The sequence below is a fragment of the Mytilus trossulus genome, chromosome 1, assembly GCF_036588685.1.
Source record: "Mytilus trossulus isolate FHL-02 chromosome 1, PNRI_Mtr1.1.1.hap1, whole genome shotgun sequence".
Classification (NCBI taxonomy): domain Eukaryota; kingdom Metazoa; phylum Mollusca; class Bivalvia; order Mytilida; family Mytilidae; genus Mytilus; species Mytilus trossulus.
In genome coordinates, this window is record NC_086373.1 from 62,958,857 (window position 1) to 62,980,574 (window position 21,718).

The following is a 21,718-nucleotide window of genomic DNA, read 5'->3' on the forward strand; positions in this document are numbered from 1 at the left end:
CAGTGGTTGAATAAAAAAGCAAGAACTCATAATTGAATTTATTCCAATAAAACACTGATATCAAATGAACCATACATTGATTATAAAAAAATAATGAACTGGTTGGGAAAAGGTATTACTTGGGAAAGAATTATAGAAATTGTTTAATGTGAATATAAGAAGATGTGGTATGATAGCCAATGAGACAACTCTCCTAAAAGAGACCAAATAGCGTAGAACGGTAGAAGGTTAGAAAATATCGGTCAATATTGGAAATTGTTAAAAAACATGTTTTTGTCACTGATGAAGCTTTATTTGTACTAGTGCAATATTGTATTTTATTGCATGTTTACTTTTTGTTACATTTCCTATGAATTATGTTCTTACTATACAATAAAAATTGATGTTTGTTTAAAATTTCAATAAAGCAGAAATCCATCAATGAAAGGTAAACAAAAATTGAACATTTTGGATTTACAAAGAATTTTATTGATGAGAAATTAATTCCATGCATTTTACAATTTAAAGTTTGCATTGATTTTTTAAAAGATGTCCCACAAACAGATGACTTTTAAAATAAACCTAAAAATTGAATTTAAGCCATATTAGAATGAACACTTCTGTTTGCATCAGCCTGAATAAAAAGTCACTATGTAATTTTTCCATTTTAGCATAAGCCAAATGTGTCTTCTTAAGTGGTATACTATATATAAACAACAATATGGGCAAATTCTTTACTGATAAATTGCCAAACTTCGTTTTTAGAATTGCAGTTTATTGAATGATTGTGTTTTATAAGAGGGTTGTAATGGGGTACCTTCATGACGAATAATGGTAATTTTGTTGTAAAGAAATAAAATGTACACTCTGTTTTAGTAGGTACCCTCATATAAGACAACTTGTAGACCACATACAGACAACTACACTCAAAGCTACTACTTTGTTGAATGTTTATTAAATTATGCATAGTGTCATCTTGAGAAACATATGTTGTCTATATATATCATCAAGACAATAACAGCATATTATTTGGTATCCACTGTGGGTTAACCTACTTTATTGTTCAAACGATAGGTGCATTGGTTCACAAAACCTTACAAAGTGTAATTAAACACATCTGTTTATAGTGGAGTGACAAATCACGAAAAAGGTGCTTATTTTACGAGTTTAATGGACCGGCATACCTGCAGGCTGAAAATCAATTTTTGCTAAGCCAATACATTAATCTAACTTTTTTGCCCGGTCGTAGACATTTCGTACGGTGCAAATTTTTTTGAGAGTGAAAAGAAAATGAATTTTCGATTTTAACTTGAAATGCATTCCAAAAACATTTTTTATCATGATTTCATTTTTATAATCCACAAACTCTTAATTTTGGATTTTATTAAGAGAGTAACTACACATGTATATTATAAAATGAAAATTTGTTCTATTGAACCTTATTTTTAACTTTTTTATCCCCTTTGAAAAATGCATACTCTTTTTTTATTTGAACGGAGAGGTTGCAAAACTTGTAATTCATAATTTATTGATATATTACACATTTTTTTATGTGAAAAGTAATAAAACTTCATTTTCTAAACTTATGAGACCAACTTCAGCTCCTTCGGATGAGTATATCTATATTTTTAGCAATTTATAAACATTGCTATGAAATTCATTGAATTTCCAGATTTTTAATTCCTTACCGATACGACACTATAGATGGTAAGAATACTTTTCACTCAATGGCTAGAGCTGTTTTTCAGTATCAAAATGACACATCCAACACAAGTAATAGTTCCATTAAGGTTAAACGCGGACCAGAAAGATCTCTGACGTTGGATGATTCTAATACCAAACTTATGGCATGCTTACCTTATGACAAGCCAAAAAGAACGTGATGGCCCCCACGATATGCAGATGCTTATGACAAGATTGTGTCGAGCTTTATTGATTCAAGACTAGATGTTGCTAAAATGTCTTGGGTATTCATTTGAATACTGTCGAGACGCAGTATTGATCATATTCCAATTCCCTAGAAAGTAATGAACAAATTGTCCCATTTTGGACCGGTTTCTACAAAAGATTATCTGAATCAAAATATGAATTTACGTTTGTAGCCTATGCTCCGGTCATTGACGCCAAACCTAGCGACATGGGAACAGTATATACCACCATAAAACAATGTTTAGATATGTCAAATCGTGCTGATCAACAATACGCTGTACAAACTTTTGATCAGCAATTATATGCTGTCGCCCAACAGGTGAAATGGTCTATGCCGGATGTTTTTCACTCCCATATAATAAGACTCGGTGGGTTTCACGGGCTTTCCTGTTTTATAGCAACAGTTGGTAAGTTATGGGCATCAGCTGGGCTCTCTGACTTACTTGTAGAATCTGGAATTATGCTTCAAATACAGTTAATCAAATGCTAGTTGGTAAACAGTTTAATCGTGGTGTTCGAGGATTAACATTGGCCTATGAGGCTCTTATGGTTCTTTTGTTTAAGGCATTCTTTAATTGGCGTAGAGATGAAAACCGTGTGTAAACGATTCAACCAAATGTGTGGAAGGTGTTCCTTGACTGTCATAGCTTATTTGCTGTCCCCAGCACACCACAAAGCACTGAAGATATTGAGGAGTTCTTCATTGTTTTTGAAGAACATGTTTTACCTTTGTTTGAAGAATTCAGAGCACATTATTGTAGTATATCACCAACCTTTGCTTTCTTCGTGCAGTTGAAATATTGTTACAGAATATAAGAGCTGAACGGGATGGTTTGTGGCTTTTACATTTATAGCGAACCCTATTGAACCTTTCTATAGATTCACCTGCAAGTTACCTGTCCATTTAAACTTTTGGCAGTTCTATTGTCCCATCTAACAAATACAACAGGTATTGTTCTCTGTATAGTTTATTCACTCAGATCTTTAAATTTCTTCTAAGAGAAATATATCACTCATTGATTAATCTACCTCAGTAGAAAATTTATCTGCTAAATTGATAGAAATTACATGTTTCACATAAAAAAAAAATGCCTGTGATTTCGTGTTTATTAAACATTTATAATATTTTTTTCAATATGTTCAAAATAAATAATAACTTAATCATAAACAGTTTGTTTTTAAAATAAAAAGTATTGTTCGTATGAAAATTTGCATTTTTTAGTTTTTGTTTAGTTATAGAATACTTTTAAGAAGGCCTTAATATGGAAACATCAACATTTTTAGGTTTTGTTTTATCAATTTGTTTTTGGAAATAGGAATAATGTTAATTTTTTTTAGGAATCAACTTTTATTAATGTTTAAATCAGTGTTTACATTCAACAGATTGAAAATATAATACATTCAAACTCATATACAGTTTTTTATAAATAGTACACATATTATTTCCATCTAATTTAGCAGATAAATTTTTTACTCCGGTAAATTAATCAATGAGTGATATATTTCTCTTAGAAGAAATTTAAAGGTCCTGGTGAATAAACTATACAGAGAACAATACCTGTTGTATTTGTTAGATGGGACAATAGAACTTACAAAAGTTTAAATGGACAGGTAACTTGCAGGTGAATCTATAGAAAGGTTCAATAGGGTTCGCTATAAAATCAGTGTCTGCAATGTTGCCATATTTCTTCATAACTAACTGGACAAACTATGCTAGGTGGACTCCAGCCTACGTTTTTGTCAGGTGCCCTTTGCGCTTTAGCCCTGGCTAATGTTCCAGAAGATGTTACAGTAGACAAGATCTTGGCATATCATATTGGTTCAATACCTTCAGCACTTTTCCACGATGATGGTACCATGCGTAAGTGTTGCAAATCAGATATAGTTCACCTACTTGAAGAGGAAATCTGCTCTTCCTTCAACCTTCCAAGTTATGACACAGCAAATACAGTTTTGATACGTGATGGTATGGGAATTATTCAATGTATGGACGTCAAAAAATGCTTCTGACGTGTTTTTTAAATGCTGGAACAGTGGTCGATGTTTTTGATCACTACGATGTAAAACATTCAATCAAAGCAGCGGAAAGATGCGTCGAACCTTGTCATTTGCATGGGAGCTCAAAAGGTTTATCTGGTTATTGAAGGAAGAGAATTCCGGACTGTAAAAGTCCCTTTGCAATTCAGAAAATAAACAGTCACCGATCTGCTGTTGTTGTTTTTTGTTGTTGTTTTTTTATTTGGTCGGGTTGTTGTCTCTTTGACACATTCCCCATTTCCATTCTCAACTTTACTTATGCATATTGTTATGCATTTACTTTTCTACATTGGCTAGATGTATAGGGGGAGGGTTGATATCTCATAAACATGTTTAGGGTTGAGATCTCATAAACATGTTTAACCCCGCCGTACTTTTGCGCCTGTCCCAAGTCAGGAGCCTCTGGCCTTTGTTAGTCGTGTTTATGTTTAAATTTTAGTTTCTTGTGTACACTTTGGAAATTAGCATGGCGTTCATTATCACTGAACTAGTATATATTTGTTTAGGGGCCAGCTGAAGGACGCCTCCGGGTGTGGGAATTTCTCGCTACATTGAAGACCTGTTGGTGACCTTCTGCTGTTATTATTGTTTTTTATATGGTCGGGTTGTTGTCTCCTTGACACATTCCTCATTTCCATTCTCAATTTTACTTATCAGATTACTAGGTGAGTATTGCGAACGGTATTTTGGACAGTCTCCTTTAGAGGGAGGTACCGAATTGTTTCTCGCGGGTGTTTTTTAAAACCCAGAAATTGTCAAGAGATTTTCTTGTGATGGCCTGTCAAATTGTACTGACTTATACAGCACACAAGAAGAAGCAGATACACGAATGATTTTTCATTCGGTGTATGCAGATGCCAATATTTTTTCGAATGATAGAAAAAGGTCGTTTTATCATAAAGTCATCTGACACTGATGTGTTAGTGCTCTGTGTCCACTATTTTCCTAAACTTGAAAATACAGAGGAGATGTGGTTCCAAACTGGGGCAGTATCAAATTTAAAAGATGGAAGGCGTTTTCTACCTGTTCACGATATATGTCGCTCACTTGAACCCTCAATCTGTAATTTACTGCCAGCCACACATGCCCTCACAGGATGCGATACGACTTTTTCTTTTTTGGTCTCGGAAAGAAGTCTATGTACAAACTTTTGCAGAAAAGTGCAGACAATTTCCAATCCCTTCAGATAGGTTTTTCAACGGGAGATCAGGAATCCGCCATTCATGATGGACGCAAATTGGTTGCTTTTTTATACGATCCGAAGAGGAAATTCAGTGATTTGCATGAAGACCTGAACAAGTTAAGGGTGAAATTTGCCACAACAAAAGATATGAATCTTGTTAGATTACCCCCATGTGAGGCGTCCTTTTTACAACACATCCTCTGTGCAATGTTACAGACGCAAGTTTGGATGCATTCACACATTGCAAAACTAGCAACCAGACAGCCCAAAAACTCTGGTTGGCAAGAGGGTAAAAATGGTTTACTTTCGATTTTGTTTGAAGGACCTATGTCAGCAGATTTTCTTCAAGACCTTATTTGCACATGCACGGGTAAAAAGGCTTGCGATAAAAATTCTGTCAGCAACCAGCAAAATCCAGGTTGTACAACTATTTGTTCGTGTGAAGGTTCTGAGAGTTGTAGAAACTATCTTACTCACATTCAAATTAGTGAAGAAGATGACGATGAAAATGGCGTCTGAGTGAATCATTTAAAGCTGTATATATTCATGACAATATTTTTAACAAAACGATTACATTGGTTTCTTTGTGGTTAATATCACTTCGACTAGGCGATTATTTAAACCTGTGTATTTGTTTGGTTCTTTGTTTTTGTGTATGTTTTGTTTTGCATTTGCAACTGCCCTTTATGACTGACCACTTTTTATTTGTTTTATGGGTTTCATGTATGCATAGCTGTCATGCAATAAGGGAAAGTTTGTTTTTCTATCCGTGCAATATGTATTTTTATTGGAGTACACATAACAATGACGCATTGGAATTAATTGTTTCGATCTTATTCACATACCTTTGGTGAAATATTTGCCACTGACAAATGGCATATACCATACCAGAAGCATAATTTACTCTCTTTTAATTTGAATAAGCGTATAAATCAGAAATACATCGTAAAATGTATATATGAAGAAAAAAATACCAATTAAAGGTCATAAACATGTTTATCTTGTATGTAAATATTGTTGCTGATCTGAATTTTCTTTAAAATCGCCATTTTTTAAATTTAAAATTATTTTTTTTGGATAGTCAATTGTTTCAGTTTATTGCTTCATTTAAGAATTAAATTTTGTTTATTAAGGCAAATGTGATATTATTTTTTTGATTGTTCATAACCCCGTGTGAAATAAATGTACTTCGGTGAAAAAATCGACCACTGCACTTTAACCCCAAATTAAAAAAAAATGCACCATATTTCTACGACCAGGCAAACATTAAACTTTGATCATTTCTCTATCCAAAAATGTATAATTTAGCCTGCAGGTAGGGTGGTCCATTAAAGTTGAAAATTCATCGACTTTGTCACTCCACTATTAAGGGCATAAATTGATATGAGTTAAGTACATAACAAAAAAAATATGATTTTTTTTTTAATGCTGTCTTAAATTTTGTTTTGTTTATCATATGCATATGAAATAAGTTAGCTTTAAAAACAAATATTTTGTATTTTATTTTAGAATGGACGTTTACACAGTGGTGATCACCTTTTACAAATTGGAGATGTTAATGTTCGTGGTATGACTTCAGAACAAGTTGCTCAGGTTCTACGACAGTCTGGTAGTCAGGTTCGTCTAATTGTGGCTCGGCCAATTAACGAACCGCCTACAATGCAGATTCCTCATGCACCAATAGTTCCAACACATCAGTTAGATGAACATTTACATCAGATAAATACTTTATTAGATACGACTGAGACCATTCCAGACATGGCTGATCCCCATCAGCAACAACAGCAGTTTAACCAAGGGATGGGGATGGATGGCATTGTACAAGTTCATCATGTATGTATATGTCTAAGTATTTATTGTACAAGTTCATCATGTATGTATATGTCCAAGTATTTATTGTACAAGTTCATCATGTTTGAATATGTCCAAGTATCTATTGTACATGTTCATCATGTATGAATATGTCCAAGTATTTATTGTACAAGTTCATCATGTATGTATATGTCCAAGTATCTATTGTAGAGGTTCATCATGTAAGCATATGTCCAAGTATTTATTGTACAAGTTCATCATGTATGTATATGTCAGTGTATCTTTTGTACAAATTTATCATGTATGTTTATATCTTCAAAAATTTTGTTGTAGCATATTACATTGTAAAGTCAGGTAATGTAAAGGTATTGTCCTCGTAGAATGTTATCAAAAATAGGTAGAACAAAATTATATAGCTCCTTAATAAATTATATGAATGGGTATGTTGCAAAATTTGAAGATGAGAAACATAGAGGTTCATGAGGTGGATTCAATTACTATTTTATCTTTTGCCAGTGAGACAATTATTCACCAAAGTCTCAAGGACAACGAGTACGATGTCTACAGTGTACAGGTGACAATACAATCTAATATGTTGGCCTAAAATAAGTAGATATGCCTTAAAACTATACTGGAATTTTATATATATAAATGGTAAGCTTTAAAGGGCCTCCATTTTCATCTACATATTAACATTGAAAGAAAAAGAGTATTGGTGTGTGAAAGAAAACTACACACTGGAAATAAAACCATCCACTTATTGAGCATGAAACTATTTGCATGCTAGGAATGAAATTAAACCATTATTTCTAAGGATTACAGAGTTCCATTAACAATGAAATCTAAGTGACAAAACAAATCATATTGTCCATGCTCTTTCCCCTTAGCATAATCCAACAGTGCTTATATTGTCGGAATGCTTAAGGTCTATCAAACTTTGAATGGTGAAAACATTAGTCTGATTGAACCATGTTTTTACAGACTTTTCAGAGATTATTGAGAACAAAATGTCAATACAACTTCAACTATTTCATCAAAGTAATAACACAAGTGAATTTTAATCCCCTAAGCTTGATGGTTCTGGAATTGAGAAGTTCTAGACGGAATATATATTTTCAGCTGCTGAATTTTGAAAAAAAAAAAAAAAAAAATAGACAATAGATGAAGAATTAATGTAACATTATATTTGAAGAAAAGATTTGAAGCATAGTTTTACAAAAATGTTCATGACAATGTCTTTGTGAGTATATTTCAGTTTTATGATTTAAATTGCCTTAAATTAACTTACATCAGACTTTTGGATGGAGAGTTGTCTCATTAGCACGGATACCACATCTTTCTTTTATTTCTATATATGGGATGGGGTTTGCTCATTGTTGAAGTCTATACCGTACAGTGACCTATAATTACTTACATCGTTGTCATTTTGGACTCTAGTAGATAGTTGCCATATAGGCAATCATACAACTTCCTTATTTATATACTGTTTATTCTGTAATAGTTATTTTTGGCTTCATTACAGCATGGTTTCGAAGACATGTCACCTGAATATCCAGAGATCAATTATTTTGATGTAGAGTTATTGAAGGACAACCAAAATGGTCTTGGTATTACAATAGCCGGTTATGTGGGTCGTCAGAGTGACAATCCAGGTAGGTTATAAGATACTTAGGTTGTTAGCCATGGTGTAGTGGTTAGCACATTGGACTACAAACACAAAGGTTCCTGGTTTTCGATCCCCAGTTCATGGAGAAAAATGTAGGGACGGAATTTTTGTCTCTCCCTCGAAACCATTTGTGAGGATAGTCTTGAGAAACAATAATAATCAGTCGGAAGGGGCGGATAAATGGCTGGCCCTTGTGCAGAGAAAGAATATCTTGTGCATGTAAAAGGCACCCTTCAAGATTTTGAAAAAGAGTAGGCTAATGCCGCTACAATGCAGTACTTGAATCTGCAGTACTCGCATCTGCAAAGTGGAAAGGGATGAATTTATGTTGTAATAACTTAAGTCTAATTTTCCAAATCTACTATAAATAAATATTTTTAAACCAATGTTGTTTTTCTTAACCATACAAACAACCATTAATAGATTGCTATAAACCATTTTAGCTAGGGATTTTTAATTTGTTTTTTTTAAATTGTTGCAAATGGGTCAAATTTCATAAATGATACTTAAAAAAAAATTGTCCAGAGAGTCACTTTACATCAAAAGTTAAATTTTTCTACCCTTTACAAGCTAGATTCAAAGGTTTCCAAATTTTTCCCTCTCACTTGTTCATAGCATGCACAAGAAGTTGTTGTGATGGGATTTTTAGAAACACTACTAATGTAGGTAAATGCCAAATGAAAAATATGTTCATAAGTACTTTGCATTGGGTGTTATTCCTTTATTCATACATTTTATACCTCTAGGATATGAAGTAAAATCAAGCTTTTTACAAATAATTAATTCAAGAAAAGAAACAAAAATTTAAAAATGGCAAGGTCAAGGTATTAACTATTGATTGTGTGTCTCTAATGTTAAGTTATCTGAACAGAATATACCTTGTTTAAAAGTCAAGGATGAAGCCATACAGTAATTGAAACCCTATGAAGCTGTGGAGAAAAACAAACCAGACTTGGAGATTTTTTTTTTAGTGATTTTACATTTCCAAATCAGATTATTATCTTACAGATGAATAAAGATAATGCTGTACTGTCTAGATTACAAACTACTGCGCCTCAATAAATATCTACATAAGAAACAGGTTTTGAATAGAACAAAACAATTTTAGACATATTTGTCTAAAACTCTGTAAATAGTTTTGGGATGAACTGCTTCTCAGACATAAATTTTAAACAAACATTGTCTAGATTAAATAGTAACATATATTGATTTTGTTCTTTGTTTGTTTGTGTATGACATGACATCATATTGTTACATGCAGTCATGAACTTACAAAAAATATCAACAAATAAAAAAAGTGGTAGTTCTAAAACATTGAAAAATATTACTTTTGTCATATATATATAAAATGTATAAGTTCATTTGGTGCTAGTCTCAGTGGAAAGCACCTAGGGTCAATCAATTCTTTCATATCTGATTGTATACCAAGAATAGTTGTAAAAATCTTTTAATTAAAATTAGCTGAAAAGTCAATACAGGAAAAGTTAAAGAATTGTAGGAAACTGTATTATGATTGCATTATTGAACAAATAAAAAAAAGAGAATTACGTGTTGAGAACATGCCCTGTTTTATTTATGCAACCAGGCGCTAGTGTCTTGGAGTAATATTGGTAAAAACATGCAATATCTATCTCTTAATTGGTCCACTTATTGTTAACAAATATTTCAAGGGTATTATTGTCAACAGATATTTGTTCATGCTCGTGGGTTTTGTAAATTTCGATAGCTTAAACATATTTTTTTTGCTTAAATAAGCAAAAGGGATGAAACACAAGTTAATTTAGTTAACTGTAGTACCATTGAGATTGATATTTTTGTACATGTATTTGTAATATTTGTACTTAAGTATTGTTTTAATTCATAACTTCTATTTTCTGACTGAGTAAGTCTTAAAGGATTATATTACCAGAGGCAGTTTTAAGGCCTCCCCCCCCCCTTTTGAGAAAAAAATTTGGTTGCTTATATAGTGAATCACTGAGGCATGACGAAATCAGGCCCCCTCTTAGGCAGCCAGTGGGTTCCCACTTATGAAAATTTTTGAATCCACCACTGGGTAATCTGTATTTTATTTTATTTGCTTTGTTTGGTAATTTGCTGGGAATGTTCAGTTTAAAAATATTTTTTTTTTATAAAATTGAAATTATTCTTTATAATGGACAATCAGCAAATTAGTAACTTGGAATATAACAATGTTACGAAAATAGTTATCTTTAGATTACTGTTGCCAAAGTTCTTTAGCTATATGATAATATGGAGATATGATTTGATTGCCAATGAGACAATTATCCACCAGGGACCAAAGGACTTAATAATAACAAGGGCCTGATTAAGTCCTAAATCTAGGCCACAATTTAGTCTGCATTCTTGTAAAAAAAAATGTTTTTCGTTCCTTGTAAGTTATTTAGTCAAATCTAATGTGAATGTAAATAAACAGAGATTTGAGGGTATAATTCAGTATGAAAGCTACACAAGTCAACCAAAATAGAAGTAACTATAGTTCTAATTAAAGCTTGTCCATGTTAGAAATTTTCATTTAAACCAATAACAAATTTTTATATTTCTTTATAAAGATTTTAATTGAAAACCATTAAAGAGATATGTATTGTATTGGGTTTTGATTCCACAATACTTTGTAACCATATGGGAAATCAGATTTGATTGGTAAAGTGAAAAGAACATTAACATTTAATAATTGACCTCTACTACCTAAACAGTTTTTCTTTAGAAAGAAATTTTAGAACATACAGTATAAGTCATTGTTAAGAATGAGGGGTTGTTGTATGATAACTTTCTGGTCCAAAATTGAAGGGAGAACTACTATTTACAAAATTCTGAATGGAAATGGAGAATGTCTCAGAGACACCAACCCATCCAAAGAGCAGAAAACATCCCAAGGTTATCAATGGGTCTTCACCACAGAGAGAAAATACCACTTCCAGAGATGACCTTCAGCTTTCCCCTTATAAAAATGTAGCTAAATTGCAACTAGAATTTATAACACTCTAAACTTAAAAACATATAAATACCAAAATTAAGAAAAAACATGCAAGACTTACAAAGGCCAGAGGATGTAGCATATTTGTAACTGTATTTATCTACTTGTGACCACCTATATCTCTGTTAGACAACAACAATAGGACTTTTGTTAGAAATAATTCATATTATTTGTGAGAAAGTCTGGTGTTAAGAATCCCATAAGGATATGTAAGTTGATTGGATTGGTAGATATGACCTGTTATTGTACTTTAGCATTAATTAACTTGTTTCATTCAAATTTTTGCTGACTTATGCTATTTGTGAACACTTTATATAAATGTTATGTATGTGCAGAATTGTAATGGGGTTGAAAGGAATGTGTAGCATTATAACTTGACAGTTTTAGTTTGGGACTGTTTGAAAATTTGCATAAAATACCAATAAATATTTGCATTTTAATCGAGAGAAAAAATGTCCATACTTCCTCCTATTGATTAAAAGATAGATGATAATTTTGCTCAAATCCTTAACATTAACAGTTAATTAATCGTGGAAAATATTTTGAATTTGAAAATAACTTTGAGACTTGGCTGAAGTACTCGTTGTTTAAACCATGTTGGTTCTATTAATCTGGCAAACTAAGGAGAGCTGTGGTGTAGTGGTTAGTGCATTTGACTACAAACACAAAGGTCACTGGTTCAATCCCTATTCCTGGGTGAAAATTTCAGGGACTTAATTTTTGTCCCTCCCTTGACACTATTTGCAAGTACAGTTTTGAGAAACGATGGTAGTTTGTCAGAAGGGGACAATTAATGGCTGAGCTGTGTAAAGAGAGAGCAATAGCTCTTGCCCATAAAAGACACTTGTAGATTTCGAAAAAGAGCAGGCTAATGCCATGACAAGGCAGCACTCACACCCACAAAGTGGACGGGAATAATAAATATAAGTTGTAATAACTTGTTTCCCAATCCACTATAAATAAATATATTTAAATTAACTAATTAGGCCTGCATAATCTAAAACTCCTGTATTTTTAAAAGAAAACAGTTTCCTCTGCAGTTTACATGGTCTTACTATATTTCATTGGCTTACACATGACACAGTGATGCCTTGTTTGTATATCAGTTTAGTTTAGTTTTGGTTTTCTCACACCCTAGATTGTATATAAAATAGAACTTTCAATGCAAGTTTATTTCCCGAACAACATGTGTGCAGTTCATCATAATGGTTACTATCTTAGCATACAGTTTTGTATAATATATAGCAGATAAAGAGACAGCTTTGGTTGACAGAAACATTAAGGACACACAATAGTTGTGTTTGTATTCAGACCTACTAGCATAATTCCAGTGCACCATATGTAATGACATCATGTTCATTCATGTATCCAGTATATATGGTAACATTTGTTCAATATTCTTTATGGTAGCATTAGGTTCATTGATATTAATATAAACTATATATTTGCAGTCACATTTGGATAATTTTAAAAGTATTTATGCAAGTTCCTATAATTTGCATTCAAGGTGTTGTTAACTGTTATCTGAGACAAATTAAAGCTGTTTAAAACTGTTTTCAACCCAATTTGTTAAATGTAATCAGCATTTTTGCATTTTTGTTAACTGTTTTTGCCAAAATTGAGGTGTTGTTAACATGTTAATGGACCCCCTATTGCCCACCCACCCCCTCTTTTATTTTTAGATATTTTATTTACCAGATATGACTTTTGTTAGATTCATGAGCTAAAATTTATTGTTGAGAAATTTTATGATATGAACTTGGTGTTGTTTTATTTCCTAACCCAAAGCAGCTTTTTCTTTATGTCATACTACAGGGAAAGTAAAATAACAAAAATACTGAAGTCTGATCAAATTTCTAAAAAGCAAATTCCCTGAGTAGACAGAAATTTAAAAAAAAACATCTGAAAAGTTTGAAAATCAAGCTTCTGAATATTCTTATTATTGCAGTTGCAGATTCAGAAAGGGGCCTTGAGGCAATATTTTAAGAATAAGATTGTAAAATTATTTTGTCAATTCTATCATTTTGCCAAGCTTTCCTCAATCAAATGGTAAAATAACATAAAATTCAAACAGATTTATTCCATCATCTATTTTATATCTTGGCAGAAATATCAATGTCTATATAGAGTTATAGTAGGCCTTTGGGAAAGGGGATTATAAATAGTAAAGAATGTATATACAGTTTGATGAATATTCTGTAAATAAGTATTAACAAACTCAGTTTTAATAATTGGGTACAATTGATTATGATTGATTGATTTTATCCAAATATAGAATCTTATGATTAAATGCTTGTTTTCTAATACATTTTTGTATATGAGAATAAACTCATCATAGATACCAGGATTGAAATTTTGTATTGTGGGCCTGATGCAAAGAAAGTCACGATAGTTTTTATCAAGAGAGATTATCAATAAAATCACACATACATAATATTAGTAGCAATCAAAGTGCAGATTTAACCTTTAATCCTAGATTGTTGGATCACACTAAGTAACATTATATTAGTATCAATCAAAATGCAGATTTATCTTTAATCCAAGATTGCTGGATCACACATACATAATATTAGTAGCAATCAAAGTGCAGATTTATCTTTAATCCAAGATTGTTGGATCACACATACATAATATTAGTATCAATCAAAGTGCAGATTTAACCTTTAATCCAAGATTGCTGGATCACACATACATAATATTAGTAGCAACAAAAGTGCAGATTTAACCTTTAATCCAAGATTGTTGGATCACACATACATAATATTAGTAGCAATCAAAGCGAGATTTGACCTTTAATCCAAGATTGTTGGATCACACATACATAATATTAGTAGCAATCACAGTGCAGATTTAACCTTTAATCCAAGATTGTTGGATCACACATACATAATATTAGTAGCAATCAAAGTGCAGATTTAACCTTTAATCCAAGTTTGTGGGATCACTGAACTTATAGTCTAAAAAAAATTCTCTAAAAAGATTAATGCTATTAAATGAACTTCAAAACAAGTAAAAGTTATTTAGATTTTGATTTTTATGGCCCCACAATAGGTAAAGTGGGCATTTAGTGTAATCCTTAACCATCTTTCTTTCTGCTTTCTGTCTTTCCATCCATGTTCTAATTGACAGGTTCTATCTGTCATGTTCAATATGTCATGTTCCATTTAACATGATATGTTTAAGTTGACATGTTCCAATTGACCTGTTTCATTTGACATGTTTCATTTAACATGATATGTTTAAGTTTGACATGTTCCAATTGACCTGTTTTATTTGACATGTTCCATTTGATATGTTTAAAGGGAAATTCCGCGATTTTTTACTTATCATCTAATCATGTTCATCTTAACATAAAAAACACATTTGCAAAGTTTTAAATTTATATTCCTTCTAATAACGGAGAAAATCAAGTATTTGTAACTTTTTTGGTTGAATTCTCGAGTGGGTCGTGACGTATTAGCCCGATTTATTGAATTCTGGGAAAAAATAAAATCTGTTTAACTCTTATAGCTTATCGACAATATACGTAATTAAAAGCGCACAGCTGACGAATGGTCGAAGTTATTAACCACAATATAAGAATGAACGAAAGTGAATATGCATATATATACCGTTTTGTATTGATTGAATTAAACTCCTATAAAATTATCTCTAGTAAATGTTTTTGAATAAATTTAATTAATTATTGTTGAGATTTTCTTCATAAAATATTTATTGAACATTTTTACTGATATTGAACTGAAAATATTTCAATTCTATTTACCTTTATTGTTTTGATAATCATTTCAATGCAACTAATGTGTGAGCAGAGTGTGTATATTATTTTGTAAAGGTCACTGTATATTTCTCGGCTTGAGGTCAATTCGTTTACCTTGTAGCTATTTAGCCGCAGGTGTGAGTTCAAGCGTACACAGGTATAAATGTTGTTATTTGGAAAGGATAAACAGAAAGGATTAGAAAGAGTATATGCTGCCATGATGTTAATACACTAAGATTTAATACACGATGAGAATAAAGATACAATAATTAAATTGTGTAAATTAATTGAAAATAAAATTCTGATTCGTAATTCCAAAAGTGTATAAAAATAAAAGGAAACAATTTTTGATTACTTTCTTAGCGGCAATTGGCGTAAAGATTCAAATATGAAGCAAAAAATAGTAGTTTAAATCTTTAATAAAAACTAAATGCAATATTACCCAATTTGATATACCATTGTACATCTGTTTGATATCATTGACTTTACCGGAATTTCTTAACTTGTATTCAAATCTGGCTGTGTTTAAATGCTAATAAAACTATTGCAATTTTAAAGTTTTTAATTGACAAAAAAATACAACATACAACATGCATAATTTTTTTTAGTTTCTTTTTAACATTTTATTCTTACATAATTAAATTCATTTGACAATCATTTACACGAACTTTTTGTGAAAAGAATACCAATTATCTAAGCTAAGGCATTATTTCTTTTGAGAATTTTTGAGGATTTTTTTTAAAAATTCTATGATAATATTTGTGCAATGTTGAATAATCCAAATAAGTAATACAGGGGAGCGTCTAAACACCACCTAGGCCGCCTTGGTGCACTAAGCTCATAAAACTGCACTAAGCCCATGATGGGATGGTGCTATGGATAAAATAAACATACCATGGGACGTAGTTTTTCATGAAGATAATGTTTCTGAATTTTTTAGTCATTAAAAATTGTAGTTAAGTTGTAATTTGATTTTTTCTGTCATCAAAGGTTTTGTCCGACAGCACGTGCCAGTAATTAACCAGGTAATAAAATCAGTGATCCATGAAGAAATAAAGAAACAAAACAATTACATGGCTTATACATAATTACACCTTCTTGTTTGTCGTGTTATATATTTTGTTTATGCGGGTATTTTGTTTTTGTAGGATTTAAAACAAAACTTTGTATTTCTTTTTTTTGTGTGTATTTTTTTATAAGTTATTTTGACTTTCTGATACTTTTATTGGTTTGTAATCAATACTTCATCGTAATTCGAAAGTGCACAATGAACGACTATTTTCATAAATACATTAAACGAGAGTCTTCCCAGTGCAGAAATAATCAAATCAAATCAAATCAATTAATTTCATTGTCATATAAATCTGTGAGATGTGGGGTTTAGTATTATTTAAGTTTAAGCATGTCATCTTTAGAAGTATCTTTCCACTCCGAATTGATTCAAATGAATCAAAATATTTGTTTCTATAAAAGTTATATTTAGGGCAGTTAAGAAAGAAGTGTCTTTCGTCCTCTATCTCATTCTGAGACTACTATATGTTATAGTAGTCTCAGATCTCATTACAGAATTTGCAATATCTCTGATCTCTAGGTTATGTTTTAGGTAAAATTCTAATTTCAAGTTTATCTTAATATTTTTGTATATGAAAATCTAATTACTTGCATTTAAGTCCTTTATCTTTTTTTCCAATAGATTATTGAAAAAGACACTGCAATTTACTTTAATTTGCTTTTTTATGTTATTTAAAGCTGCACCTGTATTTTGCACAGTTGTTATTATTTCTGTATCAATATCTAATTCTGTTAAAATATAAGTAAGGTTAGTATACCATGTGTATAATAATGGACCAATGAATATGGAAAGAGGAAGAACTTTTTGTTTTAAAATTCTATGGAGAGGTTCACGTGATTTATATATTCAGGAAACCGGAGATTGTTGAAGAAAAATATTGCTTTTCCCTATATATTCAATGTAATTTAGTACCCTATCGGAACCTTTTGAAAATGGCTTTTTCTTGAAAACGAAGTCGGTGACATTTTTTTTTATTACATTTTCTGATATATATCTGAGACATATATATGTCTCTGATATGTATTTTCAATATCTAATTGAGTTCTTAATTCGAAAAAAATCTATGGACTGGTTATTTACTGATTCTTGACCTTAAAATACATACTAGTATACAGAAAGTACCCAGAGCATTTTGTGAAAATATCTCTCTAAAAAGGGTCAGATTCATATGTACACTTGTTAAATAATCATTTTAATAAAAACATTGAATAAAACAGCAATTTTGTAAATTAAAATACAAGTGCCATCCTATAAAGAGTTATGAGAGACTATAGAAATTACTCTATAATTATCATTTAATGTTGACGTATTGTGCGACCTTTATTTGCTTTTATCTTCGTCATTCCATCTCTAAAGAGTGGCGGATAGTTGTCTTATTGGTAATCATAACTATCTATTTATATAGAGTATAAATTTAATAATTACCTCTTGCAAAATTTCAAGTGGTCTATCATACTTGTTGGCAATGGGTTGCATTGAACCCCACTGACTCCACATTTTAACTCTTATATTTGAAATCTTGTTAATTTGTGTCTATTCGTGCAATTATTGAAACACTAAATGGGGAAGAAGAATAGACCAAAATATACTCCGCTTCGAGTAAAAGCCAATTTCTATTGTTTTTACTATTATTTCCGCAAATCTTTTATTTCGAAAAGCGCAAACAAACACTTTTTCCAAAATAAAATTCTCACGAAGCATCAAAGAAAACAGACCTTTTATTATACTAATTAGGAACAAAGAAAATAATTCACTTGTTAAAAGATAATCCCTCAGAATTGATTGGATCAATTAACAAGGTGATCAGACATGCATTACACAAGTAGAGCGCGTGTCACGTTAAAAGTGTTTTAAAATAACTTTTAAATCTCTTTATATCATCTAACCAACATTTAACATATGTATTTTGATATAATGATTTATCTTAATTAATGAACTTGGTGCACATTTAACCTTTGCGTCATATCCTTAGTGCAGTATTTTTAATTCGTCAAGCTTCATTGGATTCAATCAACAATATGACAACTGGACACATTACACAAAATCGGCGCGTGCCATAAAAAACGTTAATAACTCTTATATTTCTGAATATATTTATATCAAAATTTAAATATAAGCTCTTTATTCAAATCTGTATCGTACTGAATGACCTTGGTGCTTATTTGACTGGTCCATCATGGGCTTAGTGCACTTCCTGGAGCTTAGTGCACCAAGGCGGCCTAGGTGGTGTTTAGACGTACCGGTAATACAGTAGTTGTAATAAAAGTTATATTTTAGTCATGCATAACAGATATTGACGAATTTATAATAGCTCGTTCATACATCGTTGTTCATGAAACAATCATTATTAGTATACATGTAAGTTTCCTGACGTATAAGAGCCATTGAGGATGAGCTCCAGAGAAATCAGACTAGTGGCGTTTCGTTCGTTTGTTTGTTGGGAAAGGAGAGGAAATGCAACCGCTTGTACAGATAAACGACAGAATTACCATACAAGCATTTATAGTCAACACAATCAGAAAGAGTTCCCATCGTTAGACGGGGAATATGAAGGCTTCCAAGAATGAACAAGTGACATGTCTAACTCTGAACAGTTAGAAAACAGACTATCGACATCGACCGCTTGTTCTTGATATTTGAAACTGTATGCATATATATATACGTATACATTTATGATATAGTGATGAGTTCTTGCATCTGACAAAAACTAAATTCCTTCATGGTTATATCTTGCCATACGTTTATATTGGTTTGTAAGGTGATTACTCAAAATCGTTATTTGAAAATCCTGTTTGTGAGATGTAGATTCATTTCAATACAGAAATTTCGTCTATATATTTCACAAGTGTATAACACGGAGAAGCTCTGAAGGTTCATTACTCCCATTTTGTTTGGGTGTGAACCATCGATGTTTACAGCAATATCAAAGAATAAGGTGATGATGGTAGAAAGAACTATGGGCGTCATGTGGCAAATATTACATGCATATCGGACAATGAGTTGTCAATCTGTATGAAAAGATTTCCAATACAACCATATTATTGAGAAGGAATGTTTACATGCTATACTCTCGTACTAGTATAACAGGGTTCTTGTGGCTTTCACCTTAGACACACATCGTTTTAACGATGTTTAAAAAAAGACAGAACCAATTTAATGTCATATTTCCCTATTTTTTAAATATAACTAAAATTCTTTTATCTGACAAGAATACCCCTATTTAGCGAACAAGTAATTTATTCTTTTTTCTGTTATTGAATACCAAGAAAGAAAATAAATCCCGAAATTAATTTGAAACTTTGATACTCAAGTTTCCCAGCAAAATATTCACATCCCCTGGGGATAATAAGTGTTCGTCCAGTGGCATATATAACAATTGTGATGACGAATTCCTTCCTTTGTTTGAGAACAATCTTATTGAAATAAAAATCTGTGATTTTCCAAGGTCCACAGCTTCAATGAACCAAAGCAAAAGTTATACATCGACCTGTATTTAAATCAAATTGGTTCTCTTCTTCTTTTGGTATATAACTGTAGTCTATCAACATTCGATGATTACATACTGTTGGCATACGTGGACTAGTCTATTTACAACACTTTAACCCCTATTTATTCAAAATATATGTTTTTTTCTTATGTTCAATGTATACACGTATATATTTTAAATTGCGCTATTGTTCCGTAACTTTCTATCCAGTCGTATAAACGAATCGTCGGCAAGTGCGTACATTTTTTTAAATCAATATTTCTGGTCTGTTCCAATCTGTCCTTCACTATTGACAATGACTATATATTACATTTTCCCAAATTCACCCTTGGAAAAAATATTTAAATAGATTTTAATTTCATCAAATCTTATTTTTTGGGTATTATGTATATTTTTATGAATTATATTCTTCACACCAGAAATGTTATTTATAAACAAGCGTATGAGTTTAGTAATGACAAGTAAGACAGAGCTGTATATTATACATCTGATAGTTCAAAATGGAAAGTTATAAGTTATAAGTTATCAGCCGTGTACACTGATCAATACCTGCAGAGGTGAAACGATGCATGAACTTGCAGGCCCGACAGGAAATCGCTTGAATACCTGGACGTGTCACCTCACACCCCTCACAATACCTTTGGAAGTAATATACCTTTAGCCATGCTGGTGATCAGATGAGGGAAGATCAAAATATATTTGAAAAAAGTTTATTACTTTAAAGAATTATGAACAAATTAGATTTTCGAAAACAATTTTCACGGAACACTTAATTATGATTTCAACTTTGACTTTTCACCTAATTCCAATATCAACAGTTTAAAAACAACAGACCATGGTATTTAAAAAAAAGTAAGAATATTTTCCGTATCAAGTTAGTTAGTCGGATTAAACAACCGTACGATTGACAAGATATCGACACGCAATTACGACTACATCGGTTACTGTAGTTTTGTTTCTTTGTGGTTTTTAGACATATCGTTTTTATTCATCGAGAAAGAAGACAAGATGGCGGATCTCGGAGAATTGATACTCTAAATTTAAAATCGATGGTGATCGCTTATCTAGCGGAATAAAACTTTAATATCTATGAATTTGAGCATTTTTATACAGAATGAACATAATATCAATTTTTGATTTTTTTGCGAAGTTTCCCTTTAAGTTGACACGTTCAATATGTCATGTTCCATTTAACATGCTCCATTTGATATGTTTAAGTTGAAACATTCAATATGTCATGTTCCATTTAACATGCTCCTTTTTGATATGTTTAAGTTGACACTTTCAATATGTCATGTTCCATTTAACATGCTCTGTTTAAGTTGACATGTTCCATTTAACATGTTCCATTTAATATGTTTAAGTTGACGTGTTCCATATGACTTAGTTCATTTAACATGTTCTGTTGGATCTTGCTGTCAGGTTAGGAGTTATTTCCCTTTAAAATTAAATAATCATTTATATCATTCTTTTACAGACGATTTATGTGGAATTTTTGTGAAGAGTGTGGCTGAAGGCAGTGCAGCAGGTGTAGATGGGAGAATACAGGTTAACGATCAGATTATACAGGTTAGTAGTACACAGGCAATTTTTACCAACATCATTTTAACATTGGAATCACAGTATATTCACATTGACCCTTCATGTGAAAAGAACTTTGAATGGGCAGAAATGTAATATTCATATGGTGAGAACCACCTAGTATAAACGTTATCACGCCATATATAAAGCCATGCACATATGTTTAACATATGTAGGAAAAATCAGGCAGCCAAATTGGTGAACCCATCTTATTAGATTG

At 31.6% G+C, this 21,718-nt stretch overlaps 1 protein-coding gene across 7 annotated transcripts in view; it reads left to right on the forward strand.

Moving 5' to 3' along the window:
- LOC134681379 (multiple PDZ domain protein-like) overlaps positions 1 to 21,718 on the forward strand; it is a 158,504-nt gene that overhangs the window by 34,432 nt on the left and 102,354 nt on the right. For all 7 annotated transcript variants that reach the window (XM_063540991.1, XM_063540984.1, XM_063541005.1 and 4 more), the window contains 3 exons: positions 6,638 to 6,961; positions 8,463 to 8,592; positions 21,395 to 21,486. In XM_063540991.1, the coding sequence (XP_063397061.1) occupies positions 6,638 to 6,961; positions 8,463 to 8,592; positions 21,395 to 21,486 (546 nt within the window). The remainder of the gene's footprint in view (positions 1 to 6,637; positions 6,962 to 8,462; positions 8,593 to 21,394; positions 21,487 to 21,718) is intronic.